The 23528-nt window shown below is 44.7% G+C and overlaps 1 protein-coding gene across 1 annotated transcript; it reads right to left on the bottom strand.

Moving 5' to 3' along the window:
* Nucleotides 1–2311: 2311 nt before the first annotated feature.
* On the bottom strand, nucleotides 2312–17405 carry LOC108935961 (solute carrier family 43 member 3-like). The gene is made up of 13 exons (XM_018754968.2): nucleotides 17064–17405; nucleotides 16401–16703; nucleotides 16165–16294; nucleotides 14021–14067; nucleotides 13787–13863; nucleotides 6159–6251; nucleotides 5821–5960; nucleotides 5551–5696; nucleotides 5300–5443; nucleotides 5086–5193; nucleotides 4772–4958; nucleotides 4013–4136; nucleotides 2312–3279 (listed from the first exon to the last, which is right to left on the bottom strand). The coding sequence occupies exons 2-13, from the start codon at nucleotides 16585–16587 to the stop codon at nucleotides 3154–3156; spliced, it is 1509 nt and encodes a 502-aa protein (XP_018610484.1). The 5' UTR covers nucleotides 16588–16703; nucleotides 17064–17405; the 3' UTR covers nucleotides 2312–3153.
* Nucleotides 17406–23528: the final 6123 nt, after the last annotated feature.

Genomic DNA, 23528 nt, shown 5'->3' with positions numbered 1-23528 from the left:
AAGTGTGAAGATCGTCATTAGCGAGCATATTTTGTGGCAGGTATGGGCTGTTTTACGGTGGCTTGGGGATGATCACTCTCATCCACTTCCTAGCACAGTAGGTGGCGGCAAACGCTGTCTATTTGTGGCTCCAGCCTGCCATGTCCCCCAGGAGAACCGGAAGATGATGGGGAAAACCAATACCCAAGAATGATACCCAGAGATGGATGTTTCAGTGATGCTGATGCTGAGGAACTGAAACTGAAAAACTGATGCTGAGAAAGGGATGCTGAGGAATTGAGAAGGGTACCGGGAGCTCCAGGAATGGAGTGGAGGTTTTCCTCAAAGTGCTTTGTACTTTAACCAGAGATTTTCCCAGAAATACATGTTAGCTGTTACCTGTCCAGGGTCTCTAGTCTCTAGTCTAGTGTCTGTTATTTGTTCTAGCTAAATTACATGCCCCATACACCCTTTTCAGTATTTATATTACATTTAAATTTTGCGTAAGTCTTTTACAGCATTGTGTATATTATATATTGTGTACATTGCTGCCAGACTCTGGGCGTATATTGCACTGTCTTGTCTTCTTTCTGCACTTGTCTGTTGTATTTATCTTTCTTACAACCTGAACTGTATGTTTTGTGTGGCACGGAGGTCTGAAGAGAAACTGAATTTCATTCTTCTGTATGTGTAACTCACCCATAGGCAGAAAGAAAATAAAGTTGACTTTGACTTGACTTAAACGTACTTCATATGGAGATGTTAGTTCTTATAATAAATTTCTTATTTAACTGAGGGAAGAAAATTCATCACATAAGGAAACTAGAGAATCCAAACACCCTCATCCTGACTCCTGAGATGTAATTATTAAACAAAAATCAACATTAACTGACTTAATAAGCTGTATGACACCATTAATGAGTTACTTCAATCGTACCATTAAAACCAATTTAGATCTGTTATATTTGCTGTATAATTTTACTCTACATTGACGAATGGAAAGACAGGCAGCTAGTTTTGCTCGCCAACACTCTTACTGTCTGTGACTCATATGATGCACAGATTGCCGAATTTCTATATTCACTGTGAAAGAGAAGCATCTAGAATCCTGCAAAGTGATAGAGGAAACTGCAACAGCACAGGATGGAGTGTGGGAGCACCTCATGAAAATGTTTCCTAGTAGTTTCCATGAAGCAATGAAGAAGGTACAGAAAATGTTTAACCGTCCTTCCGCACTGTTTTTTACATCGCCTTACGTACGTACGTACTTTTCTCCAAACTACGTTCCGAGCTAAGCTACGATTCCTAAGGGAAGCTGGCGTGGAAGTGAAGTTGATAACTTCAACTTCTCTCCTGTCTAAATGAGCTGTAGGTCGAGGCCATTGGAGGTTTATAAAACACCATTAAGACTCCTCCGCACCCACAGAAAAGATGAAGGATGGTTGTGTTGCTCAGTGATTTCTGCATTTTACACTTTAACTCTGAAGTCAGTGAAACTACAGTCATGCTAAGTCACCCCCCCTCCCCCCAGCTCTCAGATACTTATTCAGTTTGCGTCTGAGGAAGTGTTTCAGGCCATGTTTTCACGTCTAAGATTCCTGGCCAAATCCGAACTATGGAAAATGTTAGAAAAAGCACAAAAGTTTCAGGGCTACATTGCGAATAGGGACAAATACGGCCAGTTTCTCATCTTATTCTACAAAGTCCACTTTACTGGTAAACATATACTAGTAATCTGGTCAACACTGACTTCTTTCCTTGAATTTTTATTTTTTCCTTGATGTTTTTATTTGCAAACTGGACCCCTGAAGCACATTCTTTGTCTCGGATCGAGCCGCAGTCTTGGAGCTGGGTGATTCTGGTCCTTCCCACATGTGTTAGACAGTCTTGCCCAAAAATGGAAAAAAACACTCAGAGAAGTTGGAGACTGAGAGCGACAACATAATATGAGACTCCTGTACTCCAGACGAGACGTTTGCCCTTTTAAAGAACAACTGGAGAGTCATCTCCGAAGACTTAGGGGGACCCAAAGTGTCAGAGACACCGCTAGCGATGAGAGCGATGTCATGCTCGTGACCGCCGGGGGACGGCTTTCCGGAAGCGTTCGTGCACCGAGCAGACAAGAGAGCAAACTCACGGAGGGGACAAACAATTGAAGCGTACACAATGGAGGAGCAACTTGTCAATCCCTGACACTAAAGTGTGGCGGCAAAGTCACACAAGAGACAAACAATACAACTGTTACAAGTGCCACACTCAGCTCCCTCATCTGCCGCACCATAAATAACACTTGCCAATTCAACAATGAGGGTTTTAAAATAGCTCTGCGGTGACACATAAAACAGACAGTTTCACAGTGATACAATTGGACTATATATTGAGTGCATGGTTCTGTTCAGAATGTTTCATATTTTGGGAATCATTCTCATTGCATATTAATCATGGTATATATCTGGCCTCTTCAAAATGAACACTGCAACATTTTCTCACTGCTTAACACATTAGTCGAAGTAGAAACATTCCTGCAGTAACCTTAAGGACCGTGCGGAAAATCATACAAAGAAACCGTATGGCCATGCTAACAATTTATTCAAATTACTTACATTAATGACTCGATTATGACACCGCAGGTGTGTTTGAAATATAAAATGATTTTGGCTGATTACTGATTTTAAAGACACACTACACAGCTTGTAAAGCGTTTACACTTGTCGACGTTACAGGCCGAGCTTAAGTACACAAATGTTTCCTTTACATTTTGGTTTGTCTGGTTGATCCACTACATTTCATTATGACAGAATAAAAAGGCAGCATTTCATTGACTAATTTTCTCTATATTATACAGAGAAGTTATTGCTGGTTTTTGCTCACATGTGTTCTGATCCCCGTCCAATGCTATTCTTCTAAACAGTACATGAAATATCGCAGACTCACATGGCCCAGAAAAAGCTTCCGCAGTTGTCTTCCACCTGCTTTCACCTGAAATGGCATTTCTTAGTACTGACATAGCCTCCTGTTTACCGCACTGTGCACAATTAACACTGCTCTCAAAAGGTGTGTGGAAAACAGTGACTGGTTCAGCAGAGGCTCAAGTTCATTCACAAAAAACTCTGATGCAACTTAGCAAAAGTGAGTTTGCTGCCAAGAGTGACAGCTTCCCTTTCTTTGGTTTGCCTAGAAGGTGTTGGACGTGATCTTGTCTCCTTTCTCCCTGCAGGCAGCCAGTCTCCGGCAGTGAATGTACACATACAGAGGGTGTATGAAAGCCATCAAGGTCAGGAGGGTCAGGGCAATGTTCACCTGCAGGGGGCGACACGGCAGCAGTAACACGTTACTTCAGCAAATCTTGTAAACGCTTTTTCGCTCCAACTGTCCTTCTATGTCACTTTGCCATCAGCAAAGTAAAGAGTAAACAGTAACGACAACAGCAACATTACAGTAATAACACTAATAACAGTAATAACAGTGATGTGATGTCTATTATTATTATTATTATTATTATTATTATTATTATTATTATTATTGTTGTTTTGACCCATGACTTTTTATCCAAAGTGAACGACAGTTTTGCCCATTTAACACATCTAGTTCTTCATGCCCTCGACTGCTGTCCATCCTGCTGGTATGTATGCATCAGCTACGACATAAAGAGACTTGCAGTATTTTATAGAAAATGTTCATTTCTGGTCATTACGTCAAAATGTTTTGGAATAAACAAAATAATGCTGAATAAGAGTTTGTGGTTATATTGCCAGTGACTACATTATAACTCATCAATGACTGAAGGCTTCAGTTACAAAAATGCCTTCTGTTGCTGACTGATTCATCCTTTTTCACTCGTTCCCAGTTTTTACTGGTATAAGCTATTTAAATATAATATTTAAATATATTGCAAAACTGCTGTGTCACATACAGGTTGGAAGGAACTGCAGTCTTTGACAACAACCGAAAAGGAAGAGTCCTTCGTTCTGTTGCCCTAGAGTGACGTGTGGTGCGTGACTCTGCTGTCCCACGATGCAGAGGTTGGACTTACATATAAGGGGTCTCCGTTGAGGAGCTCCTTGACCACGGCGAAGCAGGGGTACTGCAATAGGGACACTATGGCTGACAGCGCCATCAAAAGGCCAAACAGTTTCCCGAAATGGCAAGCAGGAAAACTACAGAGGAGGAAGAGGGACACAATGAAGGGGACAGTAAAATATGGGCGAAAAAGCCTGTCTCCTTCCTTCCCGTCCTTATAAATGGTCAAGGAGACAAAGAGAGCAAAGATAGTGCAAGACAATACACTTCCTGGGGTGTTTTGTTATTCCAGGCCTTCTAGGTCCCAACCAGATGATTTTATGAATGATCTTTTGTGTAGACTTTGAGGGAGGATTTCTTCCACGGTCAGGAGCTCACAGAACGGCAGCTTGCAGTGTTGCTCTGTTCTGCCGTCATTCCCAGCATGCCTCCTTTACCTCTGTTACCTCCGCACAGCATGCGTTTACAGCCTGCTGACGTGCAAGCCTCAGAGGTGCTAAAGAATTAGGGAGAATGTGATGTCTCTGTAATGTTTATTCCATGTTGAGTTCCAAGTTGGGTACACGGAGGCAGCCAAGAGCAATTGTGTTTCATTGGTTCATTTTGTCTTTGTGCGTCGGAACAAGTGTCACCTGTGAATCAGCCCTGGATCCTTTGCTCTCCTCTATCCTTCTCTAGACCTCAGCCAACCAGACACACATCAGTGTAACACAACAGTCCATTTACATGTCCATCCACGGTCTCTGCTTCTCCGGTCCCCAAGCCCACTCACGCTATGCTGATGAAGGCGGCGTTGCCTCCATAGAGGAAGGAGCGGTTGAGGACTTGGAGGGCGAACGAGAGGTACTGGAGTGAGAGGATGGGCAAGGTTGCACAGATGGAGAAGGCAAGGCACTGCAATGCAGTGAGGAACAGCGAGAGGGCGGCAGACCGCAAATCAGCCTCCTGCTCGCTTTGTCCTAGGAGACAAAGAGAGAAAATATTAACTGCGATATTAAGGTGAAAATGTCCAGTCTGGTTCCACATGTGGTGCAGTCCTCTGCTCTGCAACCTGACACGCTAATCACCAGAGACAGGTGTGCACACCTGGAGGCCTGGGTTTTCCCTTATGTCTGTCCATGATGAGGCCGTTCCAGGGAGCACATAGGACCCCACACAGCTGGGTGATGGCAAAGGCGTTGGTGTATTTGCTCACTAAGGGATCGGAAAAAAGGTTAACAAACTGCAAGTTTAAAGTAAATGTGTCACTGATGGGCTGACGCCCGTACACGTGTGTGTTAGAGGGCAGGGTCATAAATACCGAGACCAGGGTCTCCATTGGTCAGCCGGCTGAGCATGGGGTTAAGGGTCCCGATGAAGAGGTAGTGACGAAGCTGCATGACGGACAACCAGATCAAGTGCCACAGGAAGAACCAGGACAGGAAACAGCTCCTAAAACTGGCCTCTAAGACACAGGTTGGCTTGGGTTCAAATCTGCATTCAGTGTTTGTTGCCTAACAGATAATTTCTGCCTATTGTCAACAGAAATAGTGGCAAGTTTAGCCAAAACACCTTTGTTCTCTATGCTTGGGGAGTCTGATGGGTCCTCCGCCCGAATAGACATCTTCTCCGTCTCTCCATCACTTGGAATGTTGCCTCTCTTCTTCACATCTCCTGCTCCATCCAAGCTATAAGTCTTGGACTTGCCACATCTCACCCTGATGTAAGACAGAAGACTCAGAACAGAATTTGGAGGATGGCTGCAGAGGTCAGCTGAAAACCTGCTGGACCAATAATGTCCAGGATCAGACACCCCAAAACTGGTGAGAAATGTGCCCGTACCCGTAAGTATAGCCCTTGGGAACAGGATGGGGAATATGCATCCGGGGTAAAAGGAAGAATGTGCGGAGCAGGTGAATAACGCTGCAGATGGAGAGAAAGACAAAGGAGGCCCGCAGAGACACTCCTCCTTCAAACAGCACCTGGGGGGAAGATACATGAAGAGGTGGACAGAGTGTGGAGATATCACTGACTGCATCATATGAACCAGAGGCACCTTCTTATCCACAGGATTACAACTGTCCTTGTCTCCTGCTTTTGCATAACCTGCTCTCATTAGTTTTTTAGTTTTCCTGTATATGTTTTTTTTTACACATTTCCTAACTATTAAAGATGACTACCTTAATTATCAAGAAGACAGCAGAGGAGGAATCGAAGGCTCCGTTGTAGAGGGTGATGATAGTGGAGCGATGAGCACCAAACAGGTTCCCCACCTGGAAGGACCGGAGAAAGGAAGAAGGTGTGATGAACAATGAAAATGGAACGTGTATTTTAAGGAACGGAACAGTCTGACAGTGATTCAATTGACAAAACAGTTATACAGATATCAGATACAGAAACAGATATATACTTATGATCTATGTGACTTACGACCATCTATGCATACAACTGAAAAAAATACAGTATAAATTTTAAAGATTAAGAAAAAAATACATGTAAATATCAAAATTACGCTTGGCCATACGTCCGCCAGTGCTAACAGCGTGTGTACAACAGTGACCATCAGACGATATCCCAGCATAGTGTACATCACAGCATCTCTCTCAGTTCTCGCTCTCAGTTGCCATTTGGTAAATGTGTGTTATTCAATTAAATCTAACAAATTTTCATGCTAGATTCAACTATTATTGTATTAAACCCCTAAAAAGATGACGAGCAAGAGGAAAAACCCATCCCTTGCTAAAGGCTTCAGTAAAGAGGATGCACTTGATGAAATTAAGGAGAAAATTGTAAAACTTTTAAAAACTCTTGAATTACAAGTCAAAGTGGAAGATGTGGAAGAGTTATTAGATTTTGAATCGAAAGACCAACAAAGAGTTAATCAAAATAGAAGATGAAAGAGTTGTGGAGGAGCATAGGAGGAAAGAGGAAGAGGTTCACTGTAAAGGGGTTGGCAAATGTGTTTTCACAAGCGAATAAAGCCCTTGCCGATTTGGAAAGCATGGACCAGAATGTCGAAAGATTCGCCAAAGTTGATCGCCAAATTCAGGAAGCTTTAAATTGCTATCGTCAAATCTATGGGGAAAAAAGAAGCAAACAATCCAAACAAATTTAAGCCTGTTCTTCAAACATGTGATTCCCCCCACAACCCCATGCCCCTCAACCCACTGTGACGATCCACAGCCAAGTATAAGTGCACCCAAGGGATCAAGTTCAGATGATGAAAAACTTGATTAAATGTGCTGATTTTTTTTGTTCTTTACTATTTCACTTATGGGGGGGCACGGTGGCGCAGCAGGTTTGGCCAGGTCCTGCTTTCTGGTGGGTCTGGGGTTTGAGTCCTGTTTGGGATGCCTTGCAACGGACTGGCCTCTCGTCTTGGGTGTGTCCCCTCCCCCTCCAGCCTTACGCCGTGTTGCCGGGGTGGACTCCGGCTTGCCACAACCCCGCTTAGGACAAGCAGTTTTGGACAATGGGTGTGCGTGTATTTCACTTTTTTTTTTGTATTGTATAAGATGTATTTTTTCAATGCATTTTATTTTTCTATGAACTATGTTTCACCAACCAAATGCAATGTCACCTTTACGCTTTTATATTTCCATAAGATACTTTAAAATGATGAAAGAGAAACTAAAGAATGGTATTTTTAAAATGATAAAAATAGAAACTACACACACTGGTCGAAATCGCTTGTCCCGAGCGGAGTTGCAGTGAACTGGAGCCTAACCCTATCCCGGCAACACAGGGCATAAGGCTGGAGGAGGAGGGGACACACCCAGGACGAGACACCAGTTTGTCGCAAGACACCCCAAGCAGGGCTTGAATCCTAGACCCACCAGAAAGCAGGACCCAGCCAAGCCCACCCTGCCACCGCACTCCACATAAAAAATAGAAACTAAAGAATGATAAATATACTACTCTACTGTGTTTGGCGAAATCATAAAAATACTACAATAAGGTAAAAAATAAAGCAAAATTTCTTTTTTTTAATAAACCATAGAATGATTTTAAAAAATGACAATTCATAAAACTGGTTAAACAAAAATGAGATAATCATGCCCTTCCTGGATCGGGGCCTTGGCGCAACAGAAGGGCTTGCATGATCTAGGGATCTCCAGAGCTATGTCGTCGGGAGCACTATGCTTCTGGTAGGGTCTCCCAAGGCGAACAGGTCTGGAGTGAAGATCCAGACTAACACGATCCAAAAACCTCCATGGGAAAAAGTAAACAGGAGATCGGTTACCCTGCCCGGAATAGGGTCACCGGGACGTAGCCCTGGAGCCAGGCCTGAGGGTAGTGTTCCAAGGCGAGCGCCTGATGGCCGGGCAGCCCACGTAGCCCGGCCGGGCTCAGCCCAAAAAGGCACCGTGGGGGGGCCATGTGGGCCCACCACCTGCAAGGTCCAGCATGGGGGTCGGGTGCAATGTATACCTGGCGGTGGGAGGGGGTGGGGTGGCGTCGTAGCCCCTCGTGACGGAAACTGGCTCTTGGTTTGTGAAATGTCACCTCACTTGGGGGGAAGGAGCCGGAACTGGTGCAGGAGGTTGAGAGATACCAACTAGATATAGTTGGGCTCACCTCCACTCACAGTGTTGGCTCTGGAACCAAACTTGTCGATACGGGGTGATCCCTCTCCTACTCAGGAGTTGCATGAGGTGAGAAGCGCCGGGAGGGTGTGGGGATACTCACAAGCCCCTGGCTGGCTGCCATACAGTTGGAGTTTGCCCCGGTGGACGAGAGGGTCACCTCAATGTGACTTAGGGTCGCAGAGAGGAAAATTTTGACTGTTGTGTGTGCTTATGCACCAAACAGCAGTTCAAATTAATTGGTCTTCTTGGAGAAGGTAGGTGGGGTCCTGGACAGGGCCCCACCTACAGACTCCATAGTCCTGCTGGGGCACTTCAATGCTCATGTTGGCAATGACTGGGAAATCTGGCGGGGGGTGATTGGGAAGAACGGCCTGCCCGATCTGAACCCCAGTGGTGAAATGTTATTGACTTCTGCGTTAGTCATGGTTTGTCCATAACAAACACCATGTCTGAACACAACAATGCTCATAAGTGTACTTGGTACCAGAGCTCCTTGGGCCAAAGGTCAATGATCGACTTTGTAGTCGTTTCTTCTGACTTGAGGCCACATGTTATGGACACTCGGGTGGAGAAAGGTGCTGAGCTGTCAGCTGATCACCATCTGGTGGTGAGTTGGATCAGATGGCGGGGAAAACTGATGGACAGACCCGGTAGGCCCAGGCGTTTAATGAGGATGTGCTGGGAACGACTGTCAGAGGACCTTGCCCAGAATGATTTTAACTCGCACCTCCGGGAGAGGGGACATGGAGTCTGAATGGATCCTGTTCAAAACCTCAATTGTGAGAGCAGCCAAGCACAACTGTGGCCAAAAGCTTGTTGGTGCCAGCCAGGGTGGCAACCCGAGAGCCTGCTGGTGGACACCGGTGGTGAGGGAAGCCGTCAAGCTGAAGAATGAGGCCTTTAGGCCCTGGTTGGCTCTGGGGACTCAGCAGACAGGTACTGGCAGGCGAAAAAGGCAGCAGCGGCTACGATGGCAGAAGCAAAATCCCGGGCATAAGAGGAATTTGGAGAGGCCACGGAAAACGACTATTGGTCGGCTTCAGAGGTTCTGGAGAACCATCCGGCAGCTCAGAAGGGGTCGGAGGGGTTTCACTCAGGCTGTGTTTAGCAGGAGTGGTGAAACTCTGACCTCTGATGAGGATATTGTCGGGAGATGGAAGGAGCACTTTGAAGAACTCTTAAACCTGAGTGATATGCCTCCCTTACAGGAGTCAGAGCCAGAGGCTTTCAGGCTGTCAAGAGTCCATTTCCCTGGTGGAAGTCACTGAAGTAGTTGGTAATCTCCACAGTGGCAAAGCACTAGGGGTGGATGAGATCCCCCCGGAAATGCTTAAGGCCCTGGATGTTGCAGGGCTGTCATGGTTGACACGCCTCTGCAATGTTGCATGGACCTTGGGGACAGTGCCCTTGGATTTGCAAACTGGGGTGGTGGTCCCTATCTTTAAGAAAGGGGACCGGAGAGTGTGTGCCAACTATCGGGGCATCAGACTTCTCAGCCTCCCTGGGAAAGTCTATGCCGGAGTGCTTGCAGAGGAGGCTCCGGCCGATAGTTGAACCTCAGATTGAAGAGGAACAATACAGATTCCACCCTGGCCATGGAACAGTGGACCAGCTTTTTACCCTCTCACAGATCATTGAAGGGGCATGGGAATTTGCTAATCCAGTCTACATGTGTTTTGTGGACTTGGAGAAGGCCTATTGTTCCCCGGGAAATTCTGTGGGAGTATGGGGTACCGGGGCCACTACTGCGGGCCATTCGGTCTTTGTACGTACGGAGCGAAAGCTGTGTCCACATACTCGGCATTAAGTCAGGGCTGTTCAGTGTGGGTGTTGGACTCCGCCAAGGTTGTGCCTTGTCTCCACTCCCGTTTGTGGTTTTCATGGACAGAATATCAAGGCGCAGTCGAGGTCAGGAGGGCATTCTGTGTGGGAGTCGGAAGGTGACGTCTCTGCTTTTTGCGGATGATGTTGTCCTTTTGGCAATGTCACATGGTTGCCTCCAGCACGCACTGGAATGGTTTGCAGCCAAGTGTGAAGTGGTGGGGATGAGGATCAGCCCCTCAAAGTCTGAGTCCATGGTTCTGTCACGGAATAGGATGGTATGCCCCCTCCAGGTAAGGGGAGAGTTTTTGCCCCAGGTGGAGGAGTTCAAGTATCTTGGGGTCTTGTTCACAAATGAGGGAAGAAGGGGAGCGTGAGATCGGCCACAGACTGGGAGCAGCGGCAGCAGTAATGCCATAAGGCGAAGCTCTCCATTTACCGGTCGACCTACGTCCCTACCCTCACCTATGATCATTAACTTTGGGTGATGACCGAAAGAATAAGATTGCAGATACAAGTGGCCGAAATGAGTTTTCTCCGCAGGGTGTTGGGACTCATTCTCCGTGACAGGGTGAGGAGTTCGGACATCCGGGAGGAGCTCAGAGTAGAGCCACTACTCCTCCACATTGAGAGGAGCCAGCTGAGGTGGTTCGGGCATCTGATAAGGATGCCCCCTGGGCGCCTCCCTTTGGAGGTATACCAGGCACGACCAACTGGGACGAGGCCCCGAGGTCGGCCCAGGACCTGCTAGAGGGATTATATCTCACAGTTGGCCTGGAAACGGCTGGGGATCCCCCAGGCTGAGCTGGAGGAAGTTGCGGGGGACAGGGACGGCTGGGCCTCTTTGCTCTCCCTGCTGTCACCACGACCCTTTTAGGACAAGCAGGACAGAAGTTGAGATGAGATAATCACGATAGAACTTGCAGAACGTAAAAAAGAAAATTCACTATGAACTAAAGAATCTTGAATAAAAGGTAAAAAAACTACCAAATTATATAAAACGTGAATTAATAAAGCTGCTTAATAAAAAACAAGACAATCATGATAGAAATTGAGAAGGATAAAAGAATTTTGTACAGGTTTCCAACTTCTACATGCCATGCTACCAAACGTCCAACTTACGTCCATTTCGAGATTTGACCGGTCGGTCAGTATGGAACTTGGACGTATGCCAGGGAATGGCGGTGTGTGTTTCATGAAGGAATACAACTTCAACTTACAACTGTTGGCTTCCTTTCATTTGCTTTAAACTTATGTGTCAATCATATGTGCTCTGGTGTTCAGATGCTCTGTAACCTTGTCAAAAGAGCTTCATACAAATGAACTGAACTGAACTGAGTCAAATACCACATTTCCTTGTTTAGCTTAGTGGCATAAAACTTAAGATGAGATAGACTATCAGGCTCACAAAAGTCTTGGAAATGTTGAAGCTAAAAAATTTTTAGCGGTAGTACCATTACAGAGTGAAATTGACTAAAACTAATATTTTGCTCTATTTTTCCAGGAATGTACAGGGTAAATAGTGTAGATGACTTCTATTCCTGGGGAGTGGGGTTTCATCAGGCCATGTGGGATGTGCCTATTCTATTTTTTTTCACAGCATTCACTGGCTTCCTCCCACACCCAAAGTAAATCACTTTTCCCCATGATGGCTTGGCGCCCTGTTTGGAAAAGTGCTATTTCAACAAATCCTCCCTCATCACGTTGATTTTTAAATACTGCCTCCCACTCCCATTTCCCCATCACGTTTTAAAAAAAATTAGTAGCAAGTCCAGGTACAGAATACACAGCCTTTTCTTCTGCATCTGGCGTTCAACGTGAATTTTTCAAAAAGTTGTTATACATATATTTGATACAACAACACTTCCATCATTAGTGTGAGGTGTGTGTAGCAGGTGCAATTTTTTCATCTGGTTTAGTAGCAAATTACAGCTGTAAATGTGCAGTGAGGCATAGCCACACTTACCATATGATGTAGTAGATTTACTGTAACAGTCACTGCAATAGGTTCAGCAGCAACTACAGATCAACCAAACACACTTCCAGTATGTGATGTAAGCTAAAAACATGATTGTGACAGTAATGTTAATAAATACAGATATGAATAATTGAAGAAGACACCCATGGGCTCAGTGATACTCATCTGTCAGAGCTGCTTTCACCCACAAGTCAGTTCTGTTTTTCCATAAACTCGTGTGAAGGATAAGTTAGCCAGCCGCAGGCAAACTCCAGATCTCATGCACGGCGTGAAAACAAAGGCCAGCAATTCACGTTCAGGCACCATGTCATAAGACCCCTGGAGCCCATGAGTCTCATCATAGGAAATGGAGCAATCTGCTGTCAGTGCAACATGTTTCTACTGCGGGCTGCTAGATCAGACTGAATTGCAGCTGTTGGCAGAACAAAAGGAAGGTGAGTGAAACCACACACGCTGCTTATTACTGCCATGTGAGAGTAACGGGGGACAGCTGGTAGTGTAGCACTTAGAGCTGCTGCTTTGGACCAAAAGGTTGCAGGTTTGAATCTCACCTCTGTCTGTAGTACCCTTGAGCAAGGTACTTACCCTTAATTGCTCTAGTAAAAACAATTACCCAGCTGTATAAATGGGTAAGTCATTGTAGGTACATTAAGAGCGTAAGCCGCTCTGGAGAAAAGCATCAGCTCCATAAATGAAAGTAAATGCAGCAGAGTGTTTCAGTAACTGACTGAGTTTAAATATAATATGAAAAATTAAGCGCATAATTAACTAGAAACAAACTAAACAAACGGAAATAGGAGACTTTCTGAGTACTGTGCCCCCCCAACACTGTTCATACAGTGCTGTTACTCCACTATGGATTCTGTGTATGAGCAACACCGAATATGGCTTAGCGCTAATGTGCAAAGCTCTTATGTCTCATCATTTTTCATCAGCCAATGGGGACTTGGGACCTTGGCCACCTCATCCAGAAAATAAGGCAAATCCAGAGCAACTGTACACCACACCCCTTGACATGAGGGTGATAAGCAAGATTAGTAAACAGCCTGTATTTACCCAAGGGTTTTCTGCTCGGTCGCTGCCATCAATTTAGCTGGGTTAGGGTGCTGCGGAAAGCACTGCTTCTATGTACTTGAAAGCAAGCTTTCCGTTCCCATTTGACCTAAAGTTATACCGCCATTTCACTGATGGCCCTCATGGATTCAAGAGGATGAGACAGTGCGGTAGAGAGCTAAAGAGCTACAGCTCATCCCCCCACGTGACAAGACAAACCCACGGAAATGCTAATGCTAATGCTCATGCTATTGAGTGAAACGTGAATGTAGGCATATAAGGATTCGAGAAGCTGTGGGGTTCATCTGCTCCTAAGCGGGTTCACGTGTTGGATTTTGGGGTGAAGATCAACCCAAGCGAAGCATACCTGCATGTTTGTCATGAGGAATAAAATCCCTCCCACGGCAATGAAGGACAGGGCCGGAAAGAGCAAGATGGACGTTGCTGTGGGAGTGAGAAGGAAAGGAGGACTAGAATTATCAGAGCTGACATCTGAGCTGAATCCGAACCAGAATGACACTGACTCAGCTTCCAAATCAAGAAATGAAGGCGTTCAATGTGTAATTATTTCATATTAAAATTTCACAGCAAAAGACTATACCTGCACTGGAGAAGGCAATAAACAAGGTGCCGGCTGTATACACGGATCTGCAAAGGACAAAGTACAGAAAAATCAAACATTTTAATTATTTACACTGCTGGACAGTTCAGATGTAAAAGGGAATCAAGCGGTATAGTTGGTGCTGGTAGTCACATGGCTTGGACAGGGGCTAAAGGCTATAGATTGCGCTGTTTACACAGATTACTGAAATTTCTTTCATCACTGCTCCCTCTCTTTTGCTCTCCATTTGTAGCCCCTCTTTCTTGATCGCACCTTTCCAAACCTTTCACTGCCCCCCTTAACTGTTATTCCTGTCCGATCTAATCTCCTGATCTTTGCTGCATATCTTGTTGCCTTTCCATCCACCCATCTAACTTTCTGGAAGAGCCGTCTGCCTCCAACTCACATTCCACATCTTTATCATCCGTCCACTCCGAAGCAGAAGCAGATGGAGGTTTTCATTTACTTCTTTGGGGAGACACTCCCATCTTCTCTTTCTCCTAATCTCTCACATTCTTTTGGGGAAACCCGGATGCCTGGAGATGTTTTATAAATCTGTACTGTATTATCTTTGACCTGCAGCATTGGCATGACTGATCCTAGCAGAGAAGCGTCTTTGCAATAACTAACGGCTACACTCGACCGGGCCAAACGAACCTCCCATTCAGATTTATGCTTATATTTGCTAGAAATCCAACCAACCAACCAACCAATAGCAACAACAGCTTGTCCCAAGCAGATGGGATGCCAGTCCATTGCAAGGCACCCCAAGCAGGGTTCAAACCCCAGACCCGCCGGGCACCGGCCAAACCCACCACGCCCCCACGCTCCCCGCCGCTAGAAATCCTTCAGTAGATATATAACAAGCGTAAAGAAATCCAGCTCACTTTGTCATTTGAAATGCTGCCACTTCACCCCGCTCTATGCCAGGGTACATCATCCCCCTTCTCTAAACTGCATGGGGGCAGCAGTTGGCGTAGTGGTTAAAGCTACTGCTTTTGCACTTGAAAGACACAGCTCGGAATCCCACCTCCTGCTGTCGTACCCTTGAGCAAGGTACCAACCCTAAGCGGATCCAATAAAAATTACCCAGATGGAATAATGGGTAAATCATTGTATGTAGCTTAACATTATAAGTCACGCTAGAGAAAGTATGAGTTAACTGAATAAATGTGCGTTTCTCAATTAAGCAATGTTAACAATTTACTACCACTATGACTGCACATTTAGCATCTGCAGCCTTTCCCCGGCTGATGCGTCTAATGTGAAAAAGGCAGAAAAACAAACTGATTCAGAACATGTGGCGACCGACACAGTGAGTTCTTAGTGGTGTGAGCTGCTGTTTCTGCTACAAAACAGGAAAAGGGAGGAGGGTGAGGGAAAGACAGGAAGAGGCTGAGTGCTCTGCTAATTGCTGTTGGCTGCCAAGCTACGCTTGCCTTGAGTCTGTCACAATCTCACAGATGTGTGCGGCACACCAATTCTCAGCAGTGGCTACAATTACGCACCAGCACACTTCCCAAAAACAGCGAGACTTCTGAAAAAAAAACAGATGCTCGGCGTTGCCATCGGAGTTCCGCATGCAATGTTTTATACGGTCATGTGGTCACTGAGATATACCAAACCCTTTCGCAGTCCACAAGGTTCTGGTTTATAGCATTCCGAATCAGAAATTTTTCTGACATCTCCGTGTACGGAAACGGTGTGTTCATGCGTTCCCTCGTAACTCATTCAATCATTAGTCGTTAAAGCGTTATAGTGACACGACAGGAACAATATGGAATAAAACGGTGTCGAGATGAAGTCTAGAAAATTCCCTACTGTAGTACCCTTGGATAATCCACCCTTCCATCAATCATCAACAACCCCTTCTCCCCGTTGCTAAACTGGATGTTTAAATAATTACATGAATAGCTGACAGGTTCAAGCCTCACGTACAGCTGTAGTATCCTTGAGAAAGGCATTTACCCTACATTGCCCAAGTAAAAATTACCCAGTATAAATGCTCTATAAATGTATAAATGGGTAAATAACTAAGTAGCTCAACACCGTAAGTTGCTTTGGAGAAAAGAATCAGCTAAATGAATAAATATAAGATAGTGGAAAAAATTGTCTGCTAGGCAACTAATATAACAATAACTCACATGGCAAGGAATCTCGCAGCTGTGGTGCCGAAGTGATCAAATAAGAATCCATTGGGAAGGGTGAGGAAGTTGTTCATGAAAGAGGCGATGGTGAAGATGAGGGAGAACTGCTCGTCCTGGCGGCTGCAGTCTGGAAGAGGCAGAGACATTCCAGACTCACAGGAGGGCTTCCCCTGGCGAAGGCACGAGCCACCCGAACACTCTGTTGTTAGACCGTGGATCGCACACCGACCCACCTGTTCTCCATGTCTCGTTGGTCGCGGTGGAATTCACGCACAGGTCACTGAAGTACCCGTCCGTCTTCAGGACGAAGACCAAGGAAGCCCAGCCGAACACAGCCCCCGCGAAGCACAGGCACTCCACCAGTCCGGATGCCAGCGTGAGCCAGCTCCGCACGCCAGCACCTCCACGGCACCCCAGCATCTTAACGGGAGCGGCCTCGGAGCGTCAGGCTCGGTTCTGTTTGTGTATGCTTGTGATGGTCAGCCGCTCCCCCGCTTTTCCTCTTCAGGCTATTGCCCTCTCCTTTGGTCTCTGGCCTTCGAAAAACAAGAGCTGGGGTTACAAGGAGGAGAGGTCAGCAGGGTTGTGGGAATACAGTAAGCGTGAATGACAAACTGTTCCAACCGATGTAAAGGTTCTCCACTGTGCTTTTTATTAACACAGCAAAATGAAAAACACACGTAGAAAGAAACACTCATCAAATTCCACCTAGAAAGCAAAGCACTAATGATATTTTTTCCCCAACTTAATTTTTAATAAACTATGCAAAACATGCCAAGGACAGGTCCCCACAAAACATTACACAATTAACATCCCAATACTAAAACCCATCACTATTAGCCAAAAACAATCAAACAAGCAGATCCCATCACCCAAGCCATAAAAAATGATCATACAATCAATGCATAGATTACACTCAAAATGATCAATCAGCCCAGAGCAAAAGACCTAGATGCCACAGCACTAAACTGTGTCTTCAGCCCCTCTGAAATTCTTCACCCCATCATCTGCTTTTATATGCAAACCCCCACTTTTTTTTATTTAAGTTCCCTGCCCCCGGTTGCTGCTCAAGTTACAAATTAAACAGGAAGTGATTCTTTCTTGTGAAAAAAGCAGGAAATAAGATAGAGTGCATGTGTTTTTTCGTACCTTAGTGTGCTGTTGCGCCGGGGCATTTATCACAAATGTGAGGTTGAGCGACTGGGTTAGCGTACCGTCAAGACCAAAGTAATTATTGCTGGCGATTCATAACAACTGGTAACAACCACTGAGGGAAAAGACCTTTGCTAGGCTTTGAAATGGAAAATAATTTTTGGAGGCTATATTTTATCACATTTTTCTAAAAAAAAAAATTGTGTTCATCATCGTTTAGTGTTTTGAATGTATTTGATACTAAAATATTAACACCATAAAGTCTATAAAAATAAGCCAATGCAACACACACACACACACACACACACACACACACACACACACATACATTTTCTGAACCGCTTGTCCCATACGGGGTTGCAGGGAACTGGAGCCTAACCCGGCAACACAGGGCGTAAGGCTGCTGGGGGGAGGGGACACACCCAGGACGGGATGCCAGTCCGTCGCAAGGCACCCCAAGCGGGACTCGAACCCCAGACCCACCCGAAAGCAGGACCCGGTCCAACCCGCTGCGCCACCGCGCCCCCCCAATGCAACATCAAAACTAATGTAATTAATTACAGTAAACTATAGAATTACACAGGCCTGGTAACATCATAATATAGCTAGATGGGAAATCGGAAAAAAAAAGATTCCATCGTTCAGCAAAATGTTGATATATTTGTATTTAGTGATATTATGATCTAGCTTGAATATCGATTACAGCACCTGGTACTGGTGATTAATAACCGCTGTATGATATTGAATAATATTTCTAGAAGGAAAAATAAATATTTCACACCCCTGTTTGACTTGGTAGGAACACAGACATCAGTGTTTACTGTCATCATGTCTGCCAGCAGCAATAAAGTACTCAAGTGTCACCTGATTTAGTTAGTTATTGATTCATTGAACTGACAGTTTTTTTTCTGAAGTGACTTAGAACATCAGGCTGTGTAAAATGATATATCCATGTATACAGCCAGGTCATTTTTTACTGGCGTAATTTCAGGTACTGGAGCAGATGGTGGCATTTGAACCTGGTTCTTTTGAGTACACAGCAGGAGCTTTAACCACTACATCACCTCCTGATACCAATGAAAACCCTGTACAGCAAACTGCATATAAAGAACAGAAATGCTACTTAATTCTGCTTACAGGCAACTTTCCTAGACAAATTACACAAAGGACTGAGTGAGAGAAAAATGCACATTTTCATTGCCAGTGACCGTCGTTCTGTTAGTCTACAAACCTTTACTCCATTTATTTCCCCTTTACTCCACAGATTCTGAATTCCATGCTTTTTGCTTAAGAAAAGCATTCTTAATAGTAATTGTTCCAGTTTTATTATATTGCCTTGTGATGCCGAGTGTTTTCACTAGCATATCTTTTTCACTGATGTGGGGTTTTCTGATTTCCGGCAGATGGAAGGCAATCCCCTTTCTGGGTGTCAGCAGAGCAGTGATGCAACCACAGGGTTAATAATAATCCCCACAATCACAGCATTCACACTCCATATCACAAGACCAACACAGCTCACGGAATATCATGCAGTTTCCTCCACCATGACAGACTGCGTCAAAGCTTGACCCCATATAAATAGCTGGAGAACCAAAAGCAGTCAGTTCCATCATAACATGAAGATGTATCATAGTAAAAATTCAGATCAGACGATATGCGCCTGTCCTTGCCATGAATTGAATTTTGTGCTTAACGTAACCATTAAATCCAGAGCGCTACTGCTATAAACTTAAAACAGAATGTGATTCATTGTGATTGCCACATCGAATACTGCAAGTCAGCAAAGTATGCTGGTCCATATATTTAGTTAATCATAGGATACTTCATCTGATCACCTTCCCTTTTGTGTTGAAACTGCCAGCAAAGCAAGGCACTTCTCTTTTTTCAAAGGGCAAACGAGCTGGTAGCACGAACAGAGCTGCATCCAGATGCGGACCCTCTTAACGCGACACCTCCGATTCCCTCCAAAAAAGCAGAAACTCTGATTTCGTGGTAGTGGTTATATCTGCTTGTGCTTCAGCCTAAAATAATATATTCAGTGCTTTTGTAAGACAAATGGCAAACTTGGGTTTATTATATCATGAGCTGTCTGGGCATCCTAAGGTGCAAGTAAATTGGGGGGTTTGCCAACAAATATCACACACACACACACATCTTCAGAACCGCTTGTCCCTTACGGGGTCACGGGGAACCGGAGCCTACCCGGCAACACAGGGCGTAAGGCCGGAGGGGGAAGGGGACACACCCAGGACGGGACGCCAGTCCGCCGCAAGGCACCCCAAGCGGGACTTGAACCCCAGACCCACCGGAGAGCAGGACTGCGGTCCAACCCACTGCGCCACCGCACCCCCTTCCGACAAATATCATATTTGACCAAATTAACTGTTGTATGGATGGAGAGATTTAATTTTGATAATTAAGATATAATATTGTCTGTCTTTGACTCATTTTCCTCAGGCTTTAAATAACAGCAAAGACATAAAACACACACACACACATTTTCAGAACCGCTTGTCCCAGACGGGTTCGCGGGGAACCGGAGCCTACCCGGCAACACAGGGCGTAAGGCCAGACATAAAACAATCATTTACAAATCACTGAGCTGCTTACATCTCTCCTCAGATTTTGGTATTATCTTTGGGTGCTCTGAACAATTTTGGATAAATGATGGACAAAAGACTCAATTTTTTTTTTTTTTAACTCAAATATGGTTTTATTACCATCGTATATGCACAGGACCTTAAAAAATGCCTACACAGCTACTGATGTTATTAAACTTGTTTACCTGTTTATGTACGTCGCTTTGGAGAAAAGCGTCTGCTTAATGAAAAAATGTCAGTGTAAATGTAAATAACTATGGATAAGGATGGAGATTGCCAAATAAATGAGGTAAGATATGAAATGTGATATGAAAAGTGTTTCTTGCACTTCAGGGAGCCCTCATTATAGCTCCCCATGGCCTCCTTTGCCTGTTTTTACACAAACCGTGGATATTCATGCAACATCACCAACCTTTTATACTTCCTTTAGTTACACAACCCAAGAAATCTAAGGCACCTCCAGCAAAAAGATGAAAAGCTAAGTCAGTCTGCAAGATTTCCAGTTTAATTGTGCCACATTAACCCACATTATTGACCTTTCTCATTATTTCTTATGACAAAAATATCCACTTAATACGCTGTTTCGATATATGTGGCACTTTTTGGGCACTGTATAGTGGAACACTTAGTAATAAGAAAAAGAACAACAGTAATAATACAATTTTAAATAATATTATTTTAAATAATAAGATACTATTATATTTTTAATAATAATAACAACAATTATTATTTTTGTAAACAGGAAAACAATGATTGATGGGAGTTCTCCGGTCCTGCAAAATGAGCCTTACCTTCAAGTTTATAGCTCTAAATGGGCCGACACATCACATCTCCTACAATTCTTTCTTCTTCCAACATATTACTTCATTCCCAGCATGGTGGTAATGGCTTTACTGCAAAACACCCATAAAAAGAAATATACATATAGATTTACATGTTGAAACGTTTGACTGTACTGTACTGTAACGAGTGTCACAGGGCTGCAGAGCAAAGTAACACACTGCAAACTGCCTACTACTGGGTTACGAACGGAATTGGTTACGAATTTTCGAAGGCACGAACGTCTTCTTGAAAAAATCAAAGAAATTATTATTATTATTATTATTTAATTTCTGCTTGAAGCAGAGCGAACACAACGTGTGCTTATTGGCGGGGCCGAGAGGTGCCCGTAAAAGGCACCTGGTGATAATAATACTGGTGTTGAAGCGACTGAGTAAAGCTCCTTTCCGCCCGTTCGCTGCTACTGTCCCTTCCTCGCTGTCGCTCAGTCCAACGGCGCCAGGAAGAAGCGTCCCGTTACCATGGAGACGGATGGACGGACGGATGGAAAGTCAGAAATGAGGAACATTGCGCGTGAAACCGGAGACTGAACAGTAGTTTTAAACTTTTTCATTGTGGTGCAGTTAAAAGTTGGAAAAAAAAACAACATTTAAAAGTTTTACGAGGTAAAGAGTAATTTTTATTTAGTAGCTCCTGTATCCAAAATGTTCTAACGGAACTCGTAACTGAACAGGGGGTCGTGTGTTACTGGCCTGTTTATTGCTTGTAAACTGGTGCTAAAAACGACATGATGCGAGAGTTGGGAAGAGAACGAGCCCCAACACCACCAGCTGTCATCGTAAACCGAGAAGCCAGTATGTATGAGGTTAAAAAAAAAAAAAAAAAAAACGCAAGAGGTGTTGTAAAAATAGCACGTGACAAACTGCGTGTCTTAACACCGCAGAAAAACGAACGTTTTTATCCTTCTTAATGATGATAAAACAGACGTTTTCAAGCCGGAGCTCGAGGACTGAACATCCTCTTCTTCAGAACCGCCGCATCGCCGTCTTCTCTGAATGAACGACATCAAGTACACGCGAAAACGCACAGGACAAAAATATAAACCATAACTTATGACCGCAAGACATTTATTTACGTATAAATTAATGCACGCCAGCCTGGGTAATAAATACCACCTACCCCCCCTCCCTCCGGTACGGAGACTGCTCAGACTCAGAGTGGCCTCGCGCAACGAAGAGGAGCATGTGTGTGTGTGTTACACGGTCCAAGTGTGTACGCAGACGTGTCCCGGTCCTGCCCTGTACACTGTACAGTGTACACTCTCTGCACTGTACACTCACTGTTACTTACTGTAGTAAATACCGTTACCCCAACGTTGGGACTCCATCGTGTTCCTCACCCGCCGCTGCTCTTCCGACATGGAGTATGTTCGTTTTCGGAAATCGGAGGAAACGTCGCGAACCCACCCGGACTGGACTGCGAGGCCCTTTGATCCCCCCCCAACCCCCAACCCCCCGCCTGCAGCCGCTGTCCTGAACGGTGCACACGCACACGCGCACGCGCACAGGCGCGATCGGGAGCGCTCCCGGACACGTACCGCGGTTCGGTATGCGCTGCTCGGACCCCGATTATAACCGCCCACTCGATCCACTAAACAAAACAGCTCCGCAGCTGAGAAGATTCTTGCTTTTACACACGTCGGGGAAGTGTACCGACGATCGAACGCGATCAGAAAGTGCTGCAACGGGTGGGCTCGCAACCCGGTGGTTGTTGGTTCAAGTCCCACTTTTCACAGTGCTGTCATTTCCACGAGTAAAGTACTTGCTGGGAGAAAACACTCAAGCGGAAATACTCCGATGCATAAATAGGTCGGACACAGTAAGTTTATTTGAGATACAAGCGTTCAAAAGTCGTTTTAAGGGTGCAGGGGTCGCGGTGGTCCTCAGCCTATCCTGGAACTATAGGGTGTGACACAGGGTATAGCAGGGCAGTCTTACACACACAAACAAAGGAAAATTTAGTCATCTGAAACACTTCTTTAGAATGTGGGAGGAAACCGGAGCACCTTGAAGAAACCATTGTGAACACAGGTAGAACATGCAAACTCCACACAGACTGCCGGATTCGAACCCCAGTTCCCCAGGACTTCATTCTTTATTAGTCATTTTTAGTTACAAATTTAAAGATTCTCCCAAAACTCACAGTACAATACAATTACACACAATTATATTTATATTTACATGATATACAATTATAATTGAATAAACTGTACCCCATTATGGGGTAGATAGAAAGTCATAGAATAAACAAATTTGTCTTACTTAAGACAATTCTAGTTCTTCGATCACTACGCCGCCGAGCGTCCATAAGACCGTATAAAGTTTACAGGGTAAATTTCACAGTGTAATATAATAACAGCATCTATTGAATCGAAACCGAGCAGAGGTGAGATCATTCAAAACTTATCTAGTAATTTTTCGGTATTTACCATCATGCGGTGCAGTTTGAAGAGAAGTGGGGGGTTTGACGGTCCGAAAGAGAAAGAGAAGAGCGCGTTTCCGCTCGAATATTTTCCCCAACAAAACCGCTTACAATTACATTCATTTCCATTAATGTGTCGCCCCCTGGTGTTCATGTCGCGGTATTGCCACCGTTCGCTAACACGATCAAGTTAACATTTGTTTCTCCCAACAGCCTTCTGGGTATTTGGTTTGTATACTTAGCTGCTTAAAAAAATTAAAACATTAAAAAAAAACTTGTAATCTTACTTTACCAATTCAGGGTAAGTACCTTCCAAGGAATAGAGTCATTTCAGTCAACACTGTCTAC

The sequence above is a fragment of the Scleropages formosus genome, chromosome 5 (genome assembly GCF_900964775.1).
Source record: "Scleropages formosus chromosome 5, fSclFor1.1, whole genome shotgun sequence".
In the NCBI taxonomy this organism is placed as follows: Eukaryota; Metazoa; Chordata; class Actinopteri; order Osteoglossiformes; family Osteoglossidae; genus Scleropages; species Scleropages formosus.
This window is presented reverse-complemented; position numbering and strand designations above follow the sequence as displayed.